Source organism: Saccostrea cucullata, unplaced genomic scaffold (genome assembly GCF_032062105.1).
Source record: "Saccostrea cucullata isolate Sc308-1 unplaced genomic scaffold, CSIRO_AGI_Scuc_v1 ctg10819, whole genome shotgun sequence".
Taxonomy (NCBI): domain Eukaryota; kingdom Metazoa; phylum Mollusca; class Bivalvia; order Ostreida; family Ostreidae; genus Saccostrea; species Saccostrea cuccullata.
The window spans coordinates 5972-22107 of NW_026924200.1; the positions used below are offsets into that span (position 1 = coordinate 5972).

General features: G+C 33.3%; 1 protein-coding gene across 1 annotated transcript; it reads left to right on the top strand.

Moving 5' to 3' along the window:
• The first annotated feature begins 1510 nt into the window (after positions 1–1510).
• Positions 1511–15881, top strand: LOC134265948 (collagen alpha-1(XII) chain-like). The gene is made up of 8 exons (XM_062748149.1): positions 1511–1542; positions 7237–7803; positions 7930–7959; positions 8098–8802; positions 9282–9362; positions 15347–15469; positions 15598–15637; positions 15782–15881. The coding sequence occupies exons 2-8, from the start codon at positions 7314–7316 to the stop codon at positions 15873–15875; spliced, it is 1563 nt and encodes a 520-aa protein (XP_062604133.1). The 5' UTR covers positions 1511–1542; positions 7237–7313; the 3' UTR covers positions 15876–15881.
• Positions 15882–16136: the final 255 nt, after the last annotated feature.

Below are 16136 nucleotides of genomic sequence, written 5' to 3' on the forward strand. Positions count from 1 at the left end.
AGTGAGTACCTTTTTTACATAATTATACTAAAATAACTCTTTAAATGTCCTCAAGCAGTTCCTGCTTCCTCACTTATAATAATAAAACACCTACGGAAGCTTTGGGAGCAAATGTTAATGATCTTCAATTTTGTCTAAGAAGAGTTCAGCTACACAGCATTTCCCCTTGCAAAAGTGTATACTTTGTATTTAAATATGCGGGAATGGCGCTAACTTTTCAAGGCCAGAAACATTTCATTATCATTTTACTAGCAGAATGACAGTTTGCTTGATTTTTATTTTATTGAGGAGTAAAAAGGCTTGGTAGAACATTTACTCGAACCCGGTAGGTTTTATGAAGTCTGCTGGCCCGTAAAAAGAAATTTCAGTTTTGGGCTCAGAGTCATACATTGTCATTTTGGGGGGGGGGGGGGAAATCAAAATAAAACAATTGCAAAAAAAAATTTAAACAGACGTTATTATTGAGGGGCCACAAGCGAATGGTAGCTCTGTTTTTTTTTTTTTTTTGTTTTTTTTTTTTTCCAGTCCCTACGGCCATGGTTTCAGAATCCAATATTCATGTAGATATGGATTCAAACGCACGTCATGGTGATCTACATTTTCTTTGACATTCTCCGAGAACCCATTTTAAAGTATTTTTAAGTATCCACATCTGATTAACACTGCTTCTTAATATATTGTTGCACAGTAACTCTTGAAGTTTCTTGAATGTAATTTACTTACCTTGCCATTAGTCATTTGCAATATCATTTTGTTAGTAAACATTCTGATTGTACAAACAAGCACTCTGAAGTTGACATAAAAAATGCTTGAGTTTCTGATTGACAATATCTATGTGGTTTTTGGAGACCAGGAAGTCCAACAATCTATTGGAATTCCCGTTGGTACCAATTGCACACCGTTATAAGCAGACCTATGTTTGTATTCAAATGAAGCAGAATTCGTGCAAAATGTGAGGCGTGAAAAAAGAAAACACTTGCTGTGACTTACAACTCAACATTTAGATATATCGACGACGTAAGGAAATTTCCATTCTTATGTCGATACTGCAATATATCATCAATGAATTTGAAATTAAAAGATACCACAGAGTCTGACTCACTTGTCTCATATTTAGATGTACTTTAAAAACAGTATTTCAGTTATTTCCCGATTAGGACAAGAAGCACACGGTGTGGCGGTCGGCAGGAGATGCTCATACCTCCAAGGCCCTTTGATGTTTTGGAGGTCCGTGTTTGCTTTGCTCCTATTTTGTACTGTTTTATGGACTTTTGATCTTGAATTCTGTTCGTTATCTCCATATATATGTTTTTATTCTATTTTGTAGCGATGATTTGATATAATCGTATTTGGTTCTTCCTACTTATTTTAAAATTAAGACTCGAGATACAATTTCAGACCAATGGAATTTACTTAAATATGATATCTGCATTTGACATGCACAGATTAAAGCTAAGTGTCTTTCTGTTTCAGTGATGGAGGGTTCGCTTTGGTTGACGTTGATTGCTACTGGTCTATTACTCAATTCTTCACATTCCATTTGTAAGTATTGTTTTTTATTTAACTCAATTGTGGCTTGATAAATGATTATTTTAGGAAAGTGTGTGCATAGTGCAAGAGCGATACACACCATCTTGTATTTTATTATAAGTATTTACCAAATTGCAAGTGGCAAGTAGATATAAGTAAATGCGTAATCACAAAGCATTGCTTTCATGAAGAATAAAAATCCATATGAAAGTCCTCGTTAATTTTTTGTTTTTTAGATATATGTCTCTTTCAAAATTGAAAACTTATGTCTACATGCTTCCAACACCTGTCTTAAGTTAGCAGCCACAATACTTTTTGTAACCTTGTGACAAATTCTCAGAATCGCTGATATTGAATTGTTGGTGCCTTCAAATAACTAGGATGAAACAAAATAAGGTGTAATTAATGCAACTAGAGGAGATGCATAACATTTTCTTTATTCAATGTTTTTTGCGATATTGAAAAAAAAAAACATACGTTAGATTGCATATTCCTTTAAGTACATTCTTAAATTGGTTGTCGTTCCATAAGGAACAACTGTTACATGAGGTTTTGGCAGTGGTGTTTATGATTGTAATGGAACCCAAATTTAAAAAAGGTGTCAAAATGAGGAACACTGAAACGTTTTGGCGATTCATGAAAACATTCAATGCAAAATTTTAAAGCATCAGTAAATGACATCACGATATTTCACTTTTAAATCTTCAAATGATTTTTACCTTTATTGTGTATTAAGAATGGTGTCTCCTTATACACATGTCTAAATATCAGGTCTGTATCATAAATGGATTTAAGCTACTTTGCATTCAAAAACAGACTGTCATATGAAACCTAGATTGCTAAGAAACATTATAAAATATAGACTCTCAAATGAACAATATAAAGGATTCTTTAACCTTTCGGTAATCTCTAGAGAAAAGCAAACTGTAGGATCCGGAAACGGAATCCATATTTATATTGATTGATTGTATATTGTTTAACGTCCCTCTCTGCCAGAATGTTTCACTCATGAATGCGTGTATGGAAGCGTCACCACTTGCCGGTGGAGAGCTACAAATTATGTCCTATCCTCGGCACCAGGGCCATTGGGCATTAAGGGATCTTTTTTCGTGTCAGCAGTATTCTGCCACACGGGTTCTCGGTTTATACGGTCTCATCTCAAGGACTGGTATCCGCAGTGGAATTCGAACCCGCGACGAAATGATCAACTCCTTGCTTAGCGACTCACAAACCAAGAAAAAAACTTATATGACCTAAAAGCAAAATTTGTATTATTTATATAATTCTGAATAAATATCTTTCGTTTGGTGAATGCTTCCAAAGAGTAGACTTGGTGTTTGTCTTGGATTCATCTACAAGTGTGGGAAACGTGAACTTTTGGAAAATGCTAGATTTTGTTTAAAACTTCCTACAAGCTGCCAACATTGACGGAGGTGAAATAAGAGTTGGTATTGCTACGTATGGTACAGGTGCCAGGATAGAATTTAATTTGAAAGACTATACTACCAAAAATGACTTGTTTAAAGCAGTTGATAACATTGCCTGGCAATACGGCAGCACAAATACAGCCGATGCACTACTTCTGATGCATGATACCATGTTCATGGCTGTAAATGGTGATAGAGCAGATGTACCAAACATCTGTAATGTTATCACTGACGGCATGTCAAACATTAACCATGGTAGAGTAATTCCCGAAGCTGACGCTGCCCGCAAGAAGGGTATCCATATTTATGCAGTCGGTATTGGTTTACAAGATTTACATGAAGTTAATGGTATCGCAAATAAGCCATCCAGTAGGAATGTTTTCTCTGTGAACAACTTTGATGAATTGGAAGGTCTAAATGAAACAATATTTGAATCAGCTTGCGCAGGTTAGTATGCCTAAACAAATTTAGAAATATTGTGTTTTAAATGTGGGACAATCATATTAAGAAGAAACAATTGCAACGTACACTTACTGTGCAGTATACCTTGACTACTGTTACTTTTCCAAAGTAACATTATTTTGACACAGTACTATCAGATGTTCCTAGACGTAAAATGATACCTAACCAGGAGTTTTAATCAGATATCAAATTCTGGGCATATTGTTTTTATTAGTCTCCTAGGCCTACCGGTGAAACCGGAGCGGACTACAGGTTTCCTCTGCATCTGTCCGTCCGTCCGTCTGTCACACATTCTGTACATTTTTTCTAAGTGATCAAGTTTAAATGTAGTTACTTTACATTGATTTTTGACGGAATTCTGGCATTTTTAATTTTTCTTAAATGAATATGGTTAAAGATCGTGTTCGTGCTGCACTAAATTAATTTCATGTATGCAAAGGAGATTGTGATATTTTAAAATTATTGATTTGAAACTTGCTGGGTCTCTTTGATTTTTATGATTTAAAGACAGCGAATCTTTCTAACAAAAAATATTTAAGTTTTCTATGATTTTTTTCATGTACATCACTTGTATATCACTAATAAAGCTTATACATGTACATTTTCATTTGTATATTTCTTTAAAACGTATATTACAGACTTTGGTAATATGTGTAATTGTTGCATACATATTAATTTTCAGACTTATCACCAAGATACATTACTTGATCTTCACGTTTAACATTTTCTAACCCGTGTGTAGCCATTTGGTCGTCATTACTTCATTCCTCTTCTAATAACATAAATTTTACGCATTAATAAATAACTTTTTTATTATCTGTATTATTTTTCCTTAAAGTTACAACTGTTGCAACGCCCTCAACTGCTTTAAGTTGAAAGTACTACTTTAAACGTATTTTTATTCATAAACTATATGTTCTTTAAACATTCAAATATATATATATATATATATATATATATATATATATATATATATATATATATATATATATATATATATATATATATATATATATATATATAAAGCACTAAAAAACCAACAACACAGTATATCCTAAATGTCGGATCTACCAAGTAGATACAAGGTCACGGATGGAAATTTATATAAAGCACTAAAATTGACAAACGACACGAACAATAGAAATTGTCAAATTTTTGGGACGCCCTGTCCCTTCCTCGGGACAAAGAAAAAGTTAAAAAGTCATAAGAACAAAAGTAAAAGAGAAACAAAAACAACTAGCACTACTACTAAACTACTAAACACTATATATTTACAAACTTAGTTACATGTTAAATTGGAAATTTTTAAGAACACTATTAAAGAAAGAAATATGAAATACGTCCGGTTTATCGGGTATACTCGGGTGAAGTGCGATTTACATAATTGAACGAATTAATTATGCTAATTAATTACGACAATCAGTTAATCGTACATTGTTTCATTCTCTCAATATGGCATAACTATACTTGATAAAGAATAATCAAAGAGAAATAATATAGCAGGGATATTTTAAATTATGAATTACGATCTATTATAAATATAGAAATATTTTAGTACTTATTATCGGGAAAAAATAATTAACAAAGGCGTAAGCAATTCATAGTTATGTGGGTTGTTCGAGAGTTGGTGACGCATATTAACTGTAGAGTTAACACTAAATTGAGAGAATAGTCTTGTTTAGTATCTTCAGGAATTGGGTCTAGTTTACGTTCATTCTGGTGAAGTCATTCAGTTTGTTAATACCATTAGGGCGGAATGACTTCAATCTGTGCATCCAGAACTTTTCTTTGCTTTTTCTCTGAGCGTCCGTCCATCTTGGGTTATGGTCAATCACCACTACTGTCATGTCCTCCCATTTGTGACCCTCAAGGTTGAAATGTTCCCCAACGGGTTCATTGAGTTTTTTGGTCCTAATGGTCGAACGGTGGTTATTGACTCTCCTGCGGAGATCTCCTGTTTCACCAATATACTGTTTGGAGCAAACTTTGCAACTGATGAGATAAATGCAGTTGTCAGTATGACAGGACAAATTCCCTAGTATTTTGTAGCTGAGGCCTGTAACAGGGCTGTTAAAACTGTCTGTGTCAGTGCTGTGCTTATATCAGGAGCAAAGTGGTCTTCTTAAGTCCCACTTATGCAAAAGAGGCTACAATGCCCGCACCATACAAACAGAAATTGATGAGATGGCGGGACATGACAGGCAAAACCTATTACGCTACAAAGAGAAAGACAATAGCGGCAGGGTACCTCTGGAAACCACATACCATCCCGTCCTTAAGAACCTTAGCGGTATCCTTCAAAAGAACCTACCAATTCTCCATTCAAACAAACGAATGGCAGAGGTCTTTGAGGAGCCCCATGGGCTGCATACAGACGCCCAAGGAACCTAAAGGACATGGTAGTAAGAACCAGACTGGACAACCCATTACCTAACGGGGACTTTAAAACTTGCTCTGACAGAAGATGTCTTCTTTGTAAGCACAGCACTGACACAGACAGTTTTAACAGCCCTTGCATCAGTTGCAAAGTTTGCTCCAAACAGTATATTGGTGAAACAGGAGATCTCCGCAGGAGAGTCAATAACCACCGTTCGACCATTAGGACCAAAAAAATTAATGAACCCGTTGGGGAACATTTCAACCTTGAGGGTCACAAATGGGAGGACATGACAGTAGTGGTGATTGACCATAACCCAAGATGGACGGACGCTCAGAGAAAAAGCAAAGAAAAGTTCTGGATGCACAGATTGAAGTCATTCCGCCCTAATGGTATTAACAAACTGAATGACTTCACCAGAATGAACGTAAACTAGACCCAATTCCTGAAGATACTAAACAAGACTATTCTCTCAATTTAGTGTTAACTCTACAGTTAATATACGTCACCAACTCTCGAACAACCCACATAACTATGAATTGCTTACGCCTTTGTTAATTATTTTTTCCCGATAATAAGTACTAAAATATTTCTATATTTATAATAGATCGTAATTCATAATTTAAAATATCCCTGCTATATTATTTCTCTTTGATTATTCTTTAGCAAGTATAGTTATGCCATATTGAGAGAATGAAACAATGTACGATTTACTGATTGTCGTAATTAATTAGCATAATTAATTCGTTCTATTATGTAAATCGCACTTCACCCGAGTATACCCGATAGACCGGACGTATTTCATAGCGGTCCGGATTTCTTTCTTTAATAGTGTTCTTAAAAATTTCCAATTTATCATGAAACTTAGTTTGTAAATATATAGTGTTTAGTAGTTTAGTAGTAGTGCTAGTTGTTTTTGTTTCTCTTTTACCTTTGTTCTTATGACTTTTTAACTTTTTCTTTGTCCTGAGGAAGGGACAGGGCGTCCCTAAAATTTGACAATTTTTATTGTTCGTGTCGTCGGTCATTTTTAGTGCTTTATATATATATATATATATATATATATATATATATATATATATATATATATATATATATATATATATATATATATATTGACATGCTACTATATATTCCATACATGGTCATTTCTTCATCATTTTCTCGTTTGATGTCTAATGTCTCTAATTCAAACCAATGTTCCGATTCATTCATAAGAATTATGACCATTACAAAAAGAGGAATAGCTAGAAATGAAAAAAAGTAAATATAACAGACTTTCATCCAGTTCCAACAAATCTATAAGTAATATAAATCTGTAAAGAGGGCATGTACACGGAATTCCAGATGTGAAAGAATATTTTTTTTCATAGAGGCAATTTAATTTAATGCTTAATATTAGTAATAAAAAATCTATTGTTACCATTTGTTTTCCATCAGGTTTTGGCTTTGAGAAGGTAGATTTGGTTTTTATCCTGGACTCCTCAACGAGTGTCAGTCAAAGTAACTTCCAGAAAATGCTGGATTTCTGTAAAGATTTCCTGAAAGAGTTTGACATCGATTCTGGGACTGTTCGAGTAGGAATTCTAAGCTACAGTACAATAGTGCATGATCACTTCTTTTTGAACTCCTATAACACTTCTACAGGCATGTTCAATGCTATTGACAAAATCAGTTGGATTTTTGGAAGTACTAATACAGCTGACGCGATCAGAGATATGAGAGAGAAATATTTCTCATTCGCCAATGGCGATAGATGGGACGCTCGAAACATTGCTGTTATTCTGACTGATGGTGTTTCTAATATCAATTCAAATAGATTACAAGATGAAGCAAGACAGGCAAGGAACGAGGGCATACATATCTATGCGATAGGAATTGGGCTGAGTGATGTAACTGAATTAAATCAAATAGCGTCCGTTCCTGCCTCCGAAAACACCTTTATTGTAAATAACTTTGATGAACAGAAAGACTTGGATGAGCGGATCATTAGATCTCTATGTCCTGGTTAGTATTAAGGTATCAATTGATTTTCATGAAAAACAAACTTTTAAACGCTTTTTTAGATCCAATGAAAGGAAGTTTAATTAGTTTGATAATTTTCTTTAATATTTTCTTTGATATTTTTTCCAGTATCATCACCTATGCCCACCAGAACTACGAGTAAAACAATATTTTTTTTACCGAATATATTTTTATTTGAAATTAATTTTGAATGTGTCGAAACTAGAAATAATTTTCTAGATTTCAGAAACATTTTTCACATACTAGTATTTACAAATTCTATTTCATATTTTATAGCCACAATCTTCACCAGGAAACCCACCACAGCTAAACCTCAAACAACCACAACTCTGACGACTCCAACAACAACAACAGTGCTTGAAACAGAATATCATTATTTTCCATTTACAACTACCATTACAACTACCACTACAACCCCACCACGTGATTCTGGATATGATGTTGTTATCATGATGGATTCCTCAGTTTCACAGAAAACGTTCGACGCCATGAAAAAATATGCCAAATCTCTGGTCAATAGATTCGACATCGACAACAAAGAATACGCTGTGGGCCTTATGAGATATGGAGAATGCAACGATAAGCAATGGGATCTAAATGACTATCCTTCGAAAAAAGACCTTGTTTCTGCTGTTGATAGAGTGGATCATAAAAGAGGAACGTCATCTGATGCAGCAGGTGCCATCCGTATGGTGCGACGTCGAATGTTTAACGAAAGAAATGGCGATCGAGCCTTCGCTCGAAATCTCATTTTCTTAATGACAGCAAATGAGAGAAGTGATGATATGTATGCCACATGGAATGAAGCAGAAGAGGCAGAAAAAGAAAATATTAACTTGTACACGGTTGGTTTCGACTTAGACGATACAACGGAAATTGATGAGACTTCAACCCACCCACCCTATATTTATCGTCATCTGATAAATACAGAGGAGGGTGATGATGCTATAGACAATTCCACAGCAGAAATTGTCTATTTAAGTGAGTGTTTGTAATTCACAAATTTTAACTTGTAATTTTTATTAAGAAAAATTTATTTCTAGATATACATAGGGAAATACATATACATGTATGTATAAAGAAAGTTGTCGTTTGACTATTAAGGGCATACAGATAACGAACAGCATTCAATATCAAAGTTCACAAAACAGTACAAAATAGGAGCACAGCAAACACGGACCTTCAAAACATCGGAGGTGGGATCAGGTGCCATGGAGGAGTGAGCATCCCCTGTCGACCGGTCACATCTCTCTCATGATCTGGAAACAACGTAAAACTCCGCTGTCAACCCAGTAATAAACAATAGCCTAACAATAGTATAACGATCGCGAAACGACCACGAAACGATGACTATACAATTTTGTATTGTTAAAAGGTTAAATTATTGAATCTTTTTCATGGTTATTTTTCATTCTGTAGAAATGTACAAACCAAATTTTATCTATTTCTATCTTAAAAAGTGGATGAAGATGTATTACCATCAAGAACGAGACCGAAACCTACAACCACCATTACCACAATGATGTCAACGTCAACAAAAAGTAAGCTTAATGAACCATATAAATAATAAAATTAAATGAAACATCTTAAATTACTTGTACATGTACGTATATACACGTAGGATAAATTCACATACATGTATATGAATTTAAAATCGTTTTGAGATAAAAAAAAAAAAAAATTATCTTCTTCTTTTATAATTTCATTTATTGTAAAACAAAAATCATTGTTAGAACTTGTGCTCAGGTTAAAATACTTTAAAGTATGTATTTCTTCATATCATATTCCTTAGAATATAAATTCTTATTCTAACATTTCACAATGTTACATACATTTAAAGAAAGTTATTTGACGTGCTTAAATGTAAAAACCTGGTCTTGGCAACTTTCTGATTTTACGATAGCTATTCATTTCAAAACTCTTTCACTTTGATTTCCGAAATTTGAATTGTTTATCTGTTGTACTTTTTAATTTTGGACAGCTATTTGCAGTTCTTTAAATGCAAAGCTACCTAAAACCTACCTAGTCCTTGTTGCATCCATAAGCACATGGGCCAGGACTAATAATTTTATTTTTCTCTATTTTTAGGCATCCTTTCAACCTCTTTCCAGGGAAGTTTAATGTCTATGAGTTCTTGAATTCTGTTCTTTTTCGCCTTCATTTGTGCTTTGTCAGTCTTTCATCCCTTTCTCTTTTAGGGTCTATCTGAGTGCAAGCCTTGTAATATCATTGCTCTCTTGGGACATGGTAAATTCATTGTTATATATATATTTTTCCTCAGTAAAGTCCTCATATCTGGGGTTTTTTTTCATTAAGAGGTTTTTTTGATTACTTTTGTAGGCCAGGCAGAATATCCATGAGATTTTTCTGAGGCATGCATAAAGAAATACAGTAAAACTCGTTTAGAACTAACACAGATATTGCGAATGCAAAAATATAGCGTAGTTATCTAGTTGGATCCCTTATACGGATTTAAAGGTACTTGGACACAGATTTGAAGTCAATATTTTCTCTATAATATTACGACTTACCATGGCTGTTCAATAAATAATGTCCTGAACGGTATGACATACAATACAAATATCATATTACATTAAACTTGACTTTTTCTCGTTATTGAATCTTTACTGAATTTATAACAGTTTATGTGATCACTTTTCATTACATAGTTTCATCGTGAGAAGCTGGGAAACAAGGGCTATTAGAGACACTGCATTAAAAATGAATGATAAAGAATCAGTAAACTAGAGTGAAAATAAAAGCTACATTAAAGCTGCTGTAAAACGTTAAAAAATCCCACAGAAATATTCACTGAAATGTGTGACATTTACAACAATTGATACATGTTCTATAGACAAATGAGCAGGTGGATTTCAATGATAAAAAAATTATATGATGGCAATCAAAAACAGGCACCCTCCTTGCCATCAAAAATTATAACAACTTATGTTCTGTTTGCCAAATTTCAACAAATAATATTTGATGATATATAATTGACTTTAAGACACATAGCAAATTTGATATACATCATATCGAGGGTAGTTTACACTGTTTTTAAGAAATGTTTGACAGTAAAAAAGCTTGGTATTCACAGGTCACCCTATATTTTTTAAAATGAGTGAAAACAACAGCGTGTATGAAAGTCTCAACAATTATTTTAAAATATCAGTAATTGACGTTTGTTTTATATTCAAAGAGATATTGGAACATGAATCTATTGCTTAAAACCATCAAAAAAAATTTACAATAAGATGTACTTGATAAAAACGGCGAAGGTCTGCAAGAGCACAAAGACAGATTTATATTTTTCTTAGATATTAGTGGTATTGTTGTTCAAATTCGTATTCGGGGAGACTGTTTAATATCTGGATGAGTCTAGAAAGTAATTTTTTTGCAAAAAAAATTGAAAGGTTTATTAGAGGAAGGACCCAGAATCAGGAATCCACTACATTAAATTTCTTCATAACAGCGTCCAAACCCTCATGCCCTGAAGAGTAAAGGGGTTTTCGGGATGAACAGAAAGTTAATGTCTATTCACATTAACAACATTTGCCAGATCTTTGAACTTTTGACTTGTTTCTATTTCCAAACGTGAAAAAACACCTTTCAGAAGGAAAAACAAGTCCAGGAAATCATTGGATCTGCCAATTTCCATGTTGAAAACAATCAGAAATTGGACAGAAAATGTTTCGGACATCTGTTTGAATTAAAAGAGATTAATATGTAAAATCATGAAGACTAAATCATTGAAAATCGTCGTTTGCTTCCTTCTGAGCACCGAGGACATTATTTATTGAAGAGCCCTCGTATATATTTTAATAGCATTTCACACAAAAATCAATTAAAAATCTTATTTCATTTAAAAGTTATTTAAACTTCAAATTTTTTTGCAGGTTTGATTGACACATCCTTGTACTTTTACAAATTTTAAACTTATTCTTAATCCTTAGGAAAAGTGGCAATTTTGTTGTGTATTAATGAGAAATATTAAAGCTTTTATCCAGGAAAATAATTTTATTCAGAGTAGAAACATTAGAAAGCAAAACTCCTTCACAAGTATCGTCATTCCGAACTAAGAGTACAGAATTTAGCAAATCGAGCACACCCGTGTTATGTACACAGTTTTTGTAAACAGGGCACTAGTTTTGTTATTATTTATGTTTACAATCACCGGGTAAGTTCAATCGTCACAGTCTGCTTACCACAACTGCACGGATTGACAATATATTGTGTGTTTGTTTTGCTTTCGAACATGTCTACTCTGAATTTCTGGATTATAGTATTATGATATTTTTCATTTATACAAAACGAGATTGCCACTTTTCCTAAGGATTAAGAATAAAATTAATTTGTGAAAGTGCAAGGATGTGTCAATCAAACCCGCCAAAAAATTTGAAATTTTAATATCTTTTATATGATATAAGATTTTTAATTAATTTTGTGTGAATTGCTGTTAAAATATTAGTCTTAATATTATAGAGAAAATAATAACTTTAAATCTGTGCCCAAGTACCTTTAACCAATTACGGATATAGCGAAGTAATTTCATAGGTCCCCGTGACTTCGATATAAACGAGTTTTAATTTGTTGTACTTGCTAGTTTGTTTATATCACTTTAAGTCATTTTCAAGCATTCAGAACCATAAGTAAATATTACAAATAATAGACATTTATAATACAGCTTGATTTTAGTGTGTCTACTGATACTGTTTGATTTTCGTATATTTTACAACTTGATAAAATATTCTCTGCTTTTCTCTGCTAATACTCCTTTTGGCCCTTCTCGGCACCACCATCTGATATCACTTTCCTTACCAGATATGTAAACATAACTAGTTTGCATTTGTGTCTCCAGATGAGAAACTTAAAGAAGTGACAGGTCATTGGCATGATTAAGTCTTTTAGATTACTGAAAAGGGTCCATGGGATGCCTGCGGTGTCTTCACTGAGGGTTGATCTCGATATAAAAAATGTCACTCCTTGCATTAACTCAAATTTTCTATTTAAAAAAATCCTATTTTGTCCTCATTTATGAACAACTCCATGATATTATATATATTATACATTTACAACAGTACCTGTTCGTAAGCGTAGGTTCTTAACAACAAGGAAAGTACGGTTTTAGCTTTATTGTGTCCTAAATATTTAATGTTTTCAAAATGTTTTGGAACTGACTTAAACATCAAATAAGTATTTGATTGAATAAATCAGAAAAGTATATTGCAGGAAGAAGTACATGTACCATTCGAAAAAGTCTCAAAATGACTCATTTCAAGATTAATTTAGAAAATAGTGTCCACAGCCGTCGCCCACTTTAATTTTTGGATATGTTTGTAAAATTCTGTTTAAAAATCACATATTTCAAAATATTAATCGCAATGCCTGTGGATAATTGAAACTGAAAGAAAATTACATAGAAAATTGTGTGTCTTCTTTAACTTTTTAAGAAAATACGGGAAATGCACAAGTTGGTGACATCACAATTAGCATTGAGATCGTCATGAGAAAATAATTTGTTTAATCTTTATGCATAGGATTTCAAAGATTCAGAAAGCATGAGTTTTAATTTTAATCACTTTCATTTTTCTAGAAAAACACTGGGCCAGATCTGTATTGAAACCGTACCTTATTCTTAGGTATTCGGAGAGGTTTATGTACCACAAATCTATTACCAGATATATCAAATGCTAGATGTATGATTTGTTTTCTGCATAAACAGATTCACTTTGATATGAGATCCGACCTATACGGTCGGGATTGATTTTTCATATACAAAGCGATTGTCGATTTCCGTTCCAAGAGATGACTTAAAGCTCAATGCATTTAATAATAATTTTGTATACTAGTATCTAAAGCTTTCAGTTAGTTAAAGTAGTAGGAACCCTCCCATAGACATTGACTAATTTATCATGATATTGTCAACGCATTCTGATTAGGTTAAAATGTGATAACTGATGATTTTTACTTCTCGTTGAACATGTATATCAGTAAAGGTAATGTCTACAGTGAAATATATGGAAATAACGAGCAGTATTCAAGCTCAAAAGTCCATTAAACAATACAAAATAGGATCAGAGCAAACACTGACCTCCAAATATCAGGTGCCATGAAGTAGTGAGCATCCCCTGCCAACCCATCACATCCGCTGTGTCTCAATTTTCTTGATGTTTATTTATGAAGGATATGGAGATAACAAAGAATATTCAGTATCAAGTTCCATAGAACAATACAAAATAGGAGCAGAGCAAACACGGACCTCCGAAATATCAGAGGTGGGATCAGGTGTCATTGAAGAGTGAGCATCGCCTGCCGACCGGTCACACCCGCCGTGCGCTCTTTGTCATGATCGGACAATAAGGGAAAAATCTAATTGCATTGTCTTTATCGAACAACACATTTCAGTGGTTAAAAACATGCCCTTAAAGTCTGCAAATAACTTAAATGAAATCCAAGGGAGCACAGTTACTAATATGTAGCACTACTGTTTTTAGTGCACAAGTTCTTCGTTAGGAAAATTGACGCATTACAAAGGTACACACATGCTAAAGGGGGGTAAAACATAAGGAGGGTGGGTTTGACTTTTTTTTGCGTCTGCTTCATTCAAATTACAAAAAAGAAGAATATTTTAGAAGAGCCCTGTGTATTATGAACGCAAGAGACTAGGAGTTATCGATCTTTGTATGTGCAAACAATTAGGCTGCAACGATAACTCAGGTTTGTCCATTTTGGAAGATACCACAGCTTCTGACACATCTGTTTCATATTTGGATATTTTACTTGAAAAAAAACATTAATGATAATCTAACAACCAAACTTTATCATAAACGTGATGACTATAACTTTTCAATCGTCAATTTTCCTTTGCTATTAAGCAATATACTTTCTTTACCAACATAGCTCTCATTTTATTCGATACCCAAGAGCATGTTATATGTATACATGTACAATTTCTAGAACGTGGTAAATTATTGACAAACAAGTTAATGAAACAAGAATAGCAGTTTTGTTTAAAGTCATAATAAGTTTTATGGTTGATACAGTGACATTGTCATAAAATAATGTATCACTGAGTCAAATGCTGACTGACGTTTTTCATTCTAATTGTAAGGCAATTATTTACACTCTGAGTTGTCGACGGATTTTTACCTTTCTTTACCGATCAATACAAGATCGGCAGGGGATCCTCACTACTCCGTAGTTCCTGGCCTTACATGTACCTTTCATGTTTTGGGTGTCTGCGTTTGTTCTGTTCCAATTTGTATTGTTTAATGGACTTTTGAGATAAGTACTGTTTGTTTATCTTCATATATTTCATTTATAAACAATATTTGATTATAAATGATTTTATTGAATACTGCTTTTTAAATAAGATGATAAATAGATAATTCTATTTGAAAAGAACGGAAATACCATATGCAATTGGTTTCATTTAAATGGACTTGGCCATCGTATATAACAATAACGTGCTTTCATTTGATTTTTACAACTAACGAACAATAAAACTTGTTTTTGTCATTTTTTTAAGTACAAAAGAAGCTTCCAAGGAATACAGGGACCGCACTGATGGCCGTTGTGTCTACTTTTCTTGTGCTTAGTGGCCTAGTTTTTGGTGTCGCCGTGTTTTTGTTCCACAGAACCCTAAAACAACGTATGTCGTCATGAGTACTATATGAGAAATTTCAATTGATTCCTTGCTTCCTGATTCATGAATTTGTTAAGTACGAATACTAAGGGTAATATGCGTTAAAACAATTCTTATATTTTATTTATTTACAGAGAGTGTTGATAGGAACCAACTTCTCGAGAAACATGCATTGTAAGTTTAACTCTGTAAAATTCGACGTCCTTTTTTGACTAAAATGTCTGAGAACCAGTATTAGGACCACATTTTACAAAAATTCTCTAAGTATTAAGCCTCTTATTTGTCAATCTATTGATAATCTTTGTCTAATTGATAAAGGAATGAATTGGGAGAAACCAACCACACTGCAGACCTGCGTGTAGAAGTGCCTTCTGAAAATAATAAGGATGGTCTTCATTCTAATAATAAATGAAAGGAAAGTGTAAGTAGTTTAACAAATCAACTCCTATTACATTAAGAACCATGTGTGCTTTTTGTGAAGAATTATTGTTATATTGAATAGGCCTAACTGCATGATGGATTGATTATATGTTGTTGTCTTTCGAGAATTTTCATTCATATAGACATCACTATACCCCACAGTAAGACATTTTTTGAAAAAAAAGTTTCATGTGTTAATAGAGTTACTTAATATTTAAGCCTACAGAAATGAAGGATATTTGGAACTATGAAC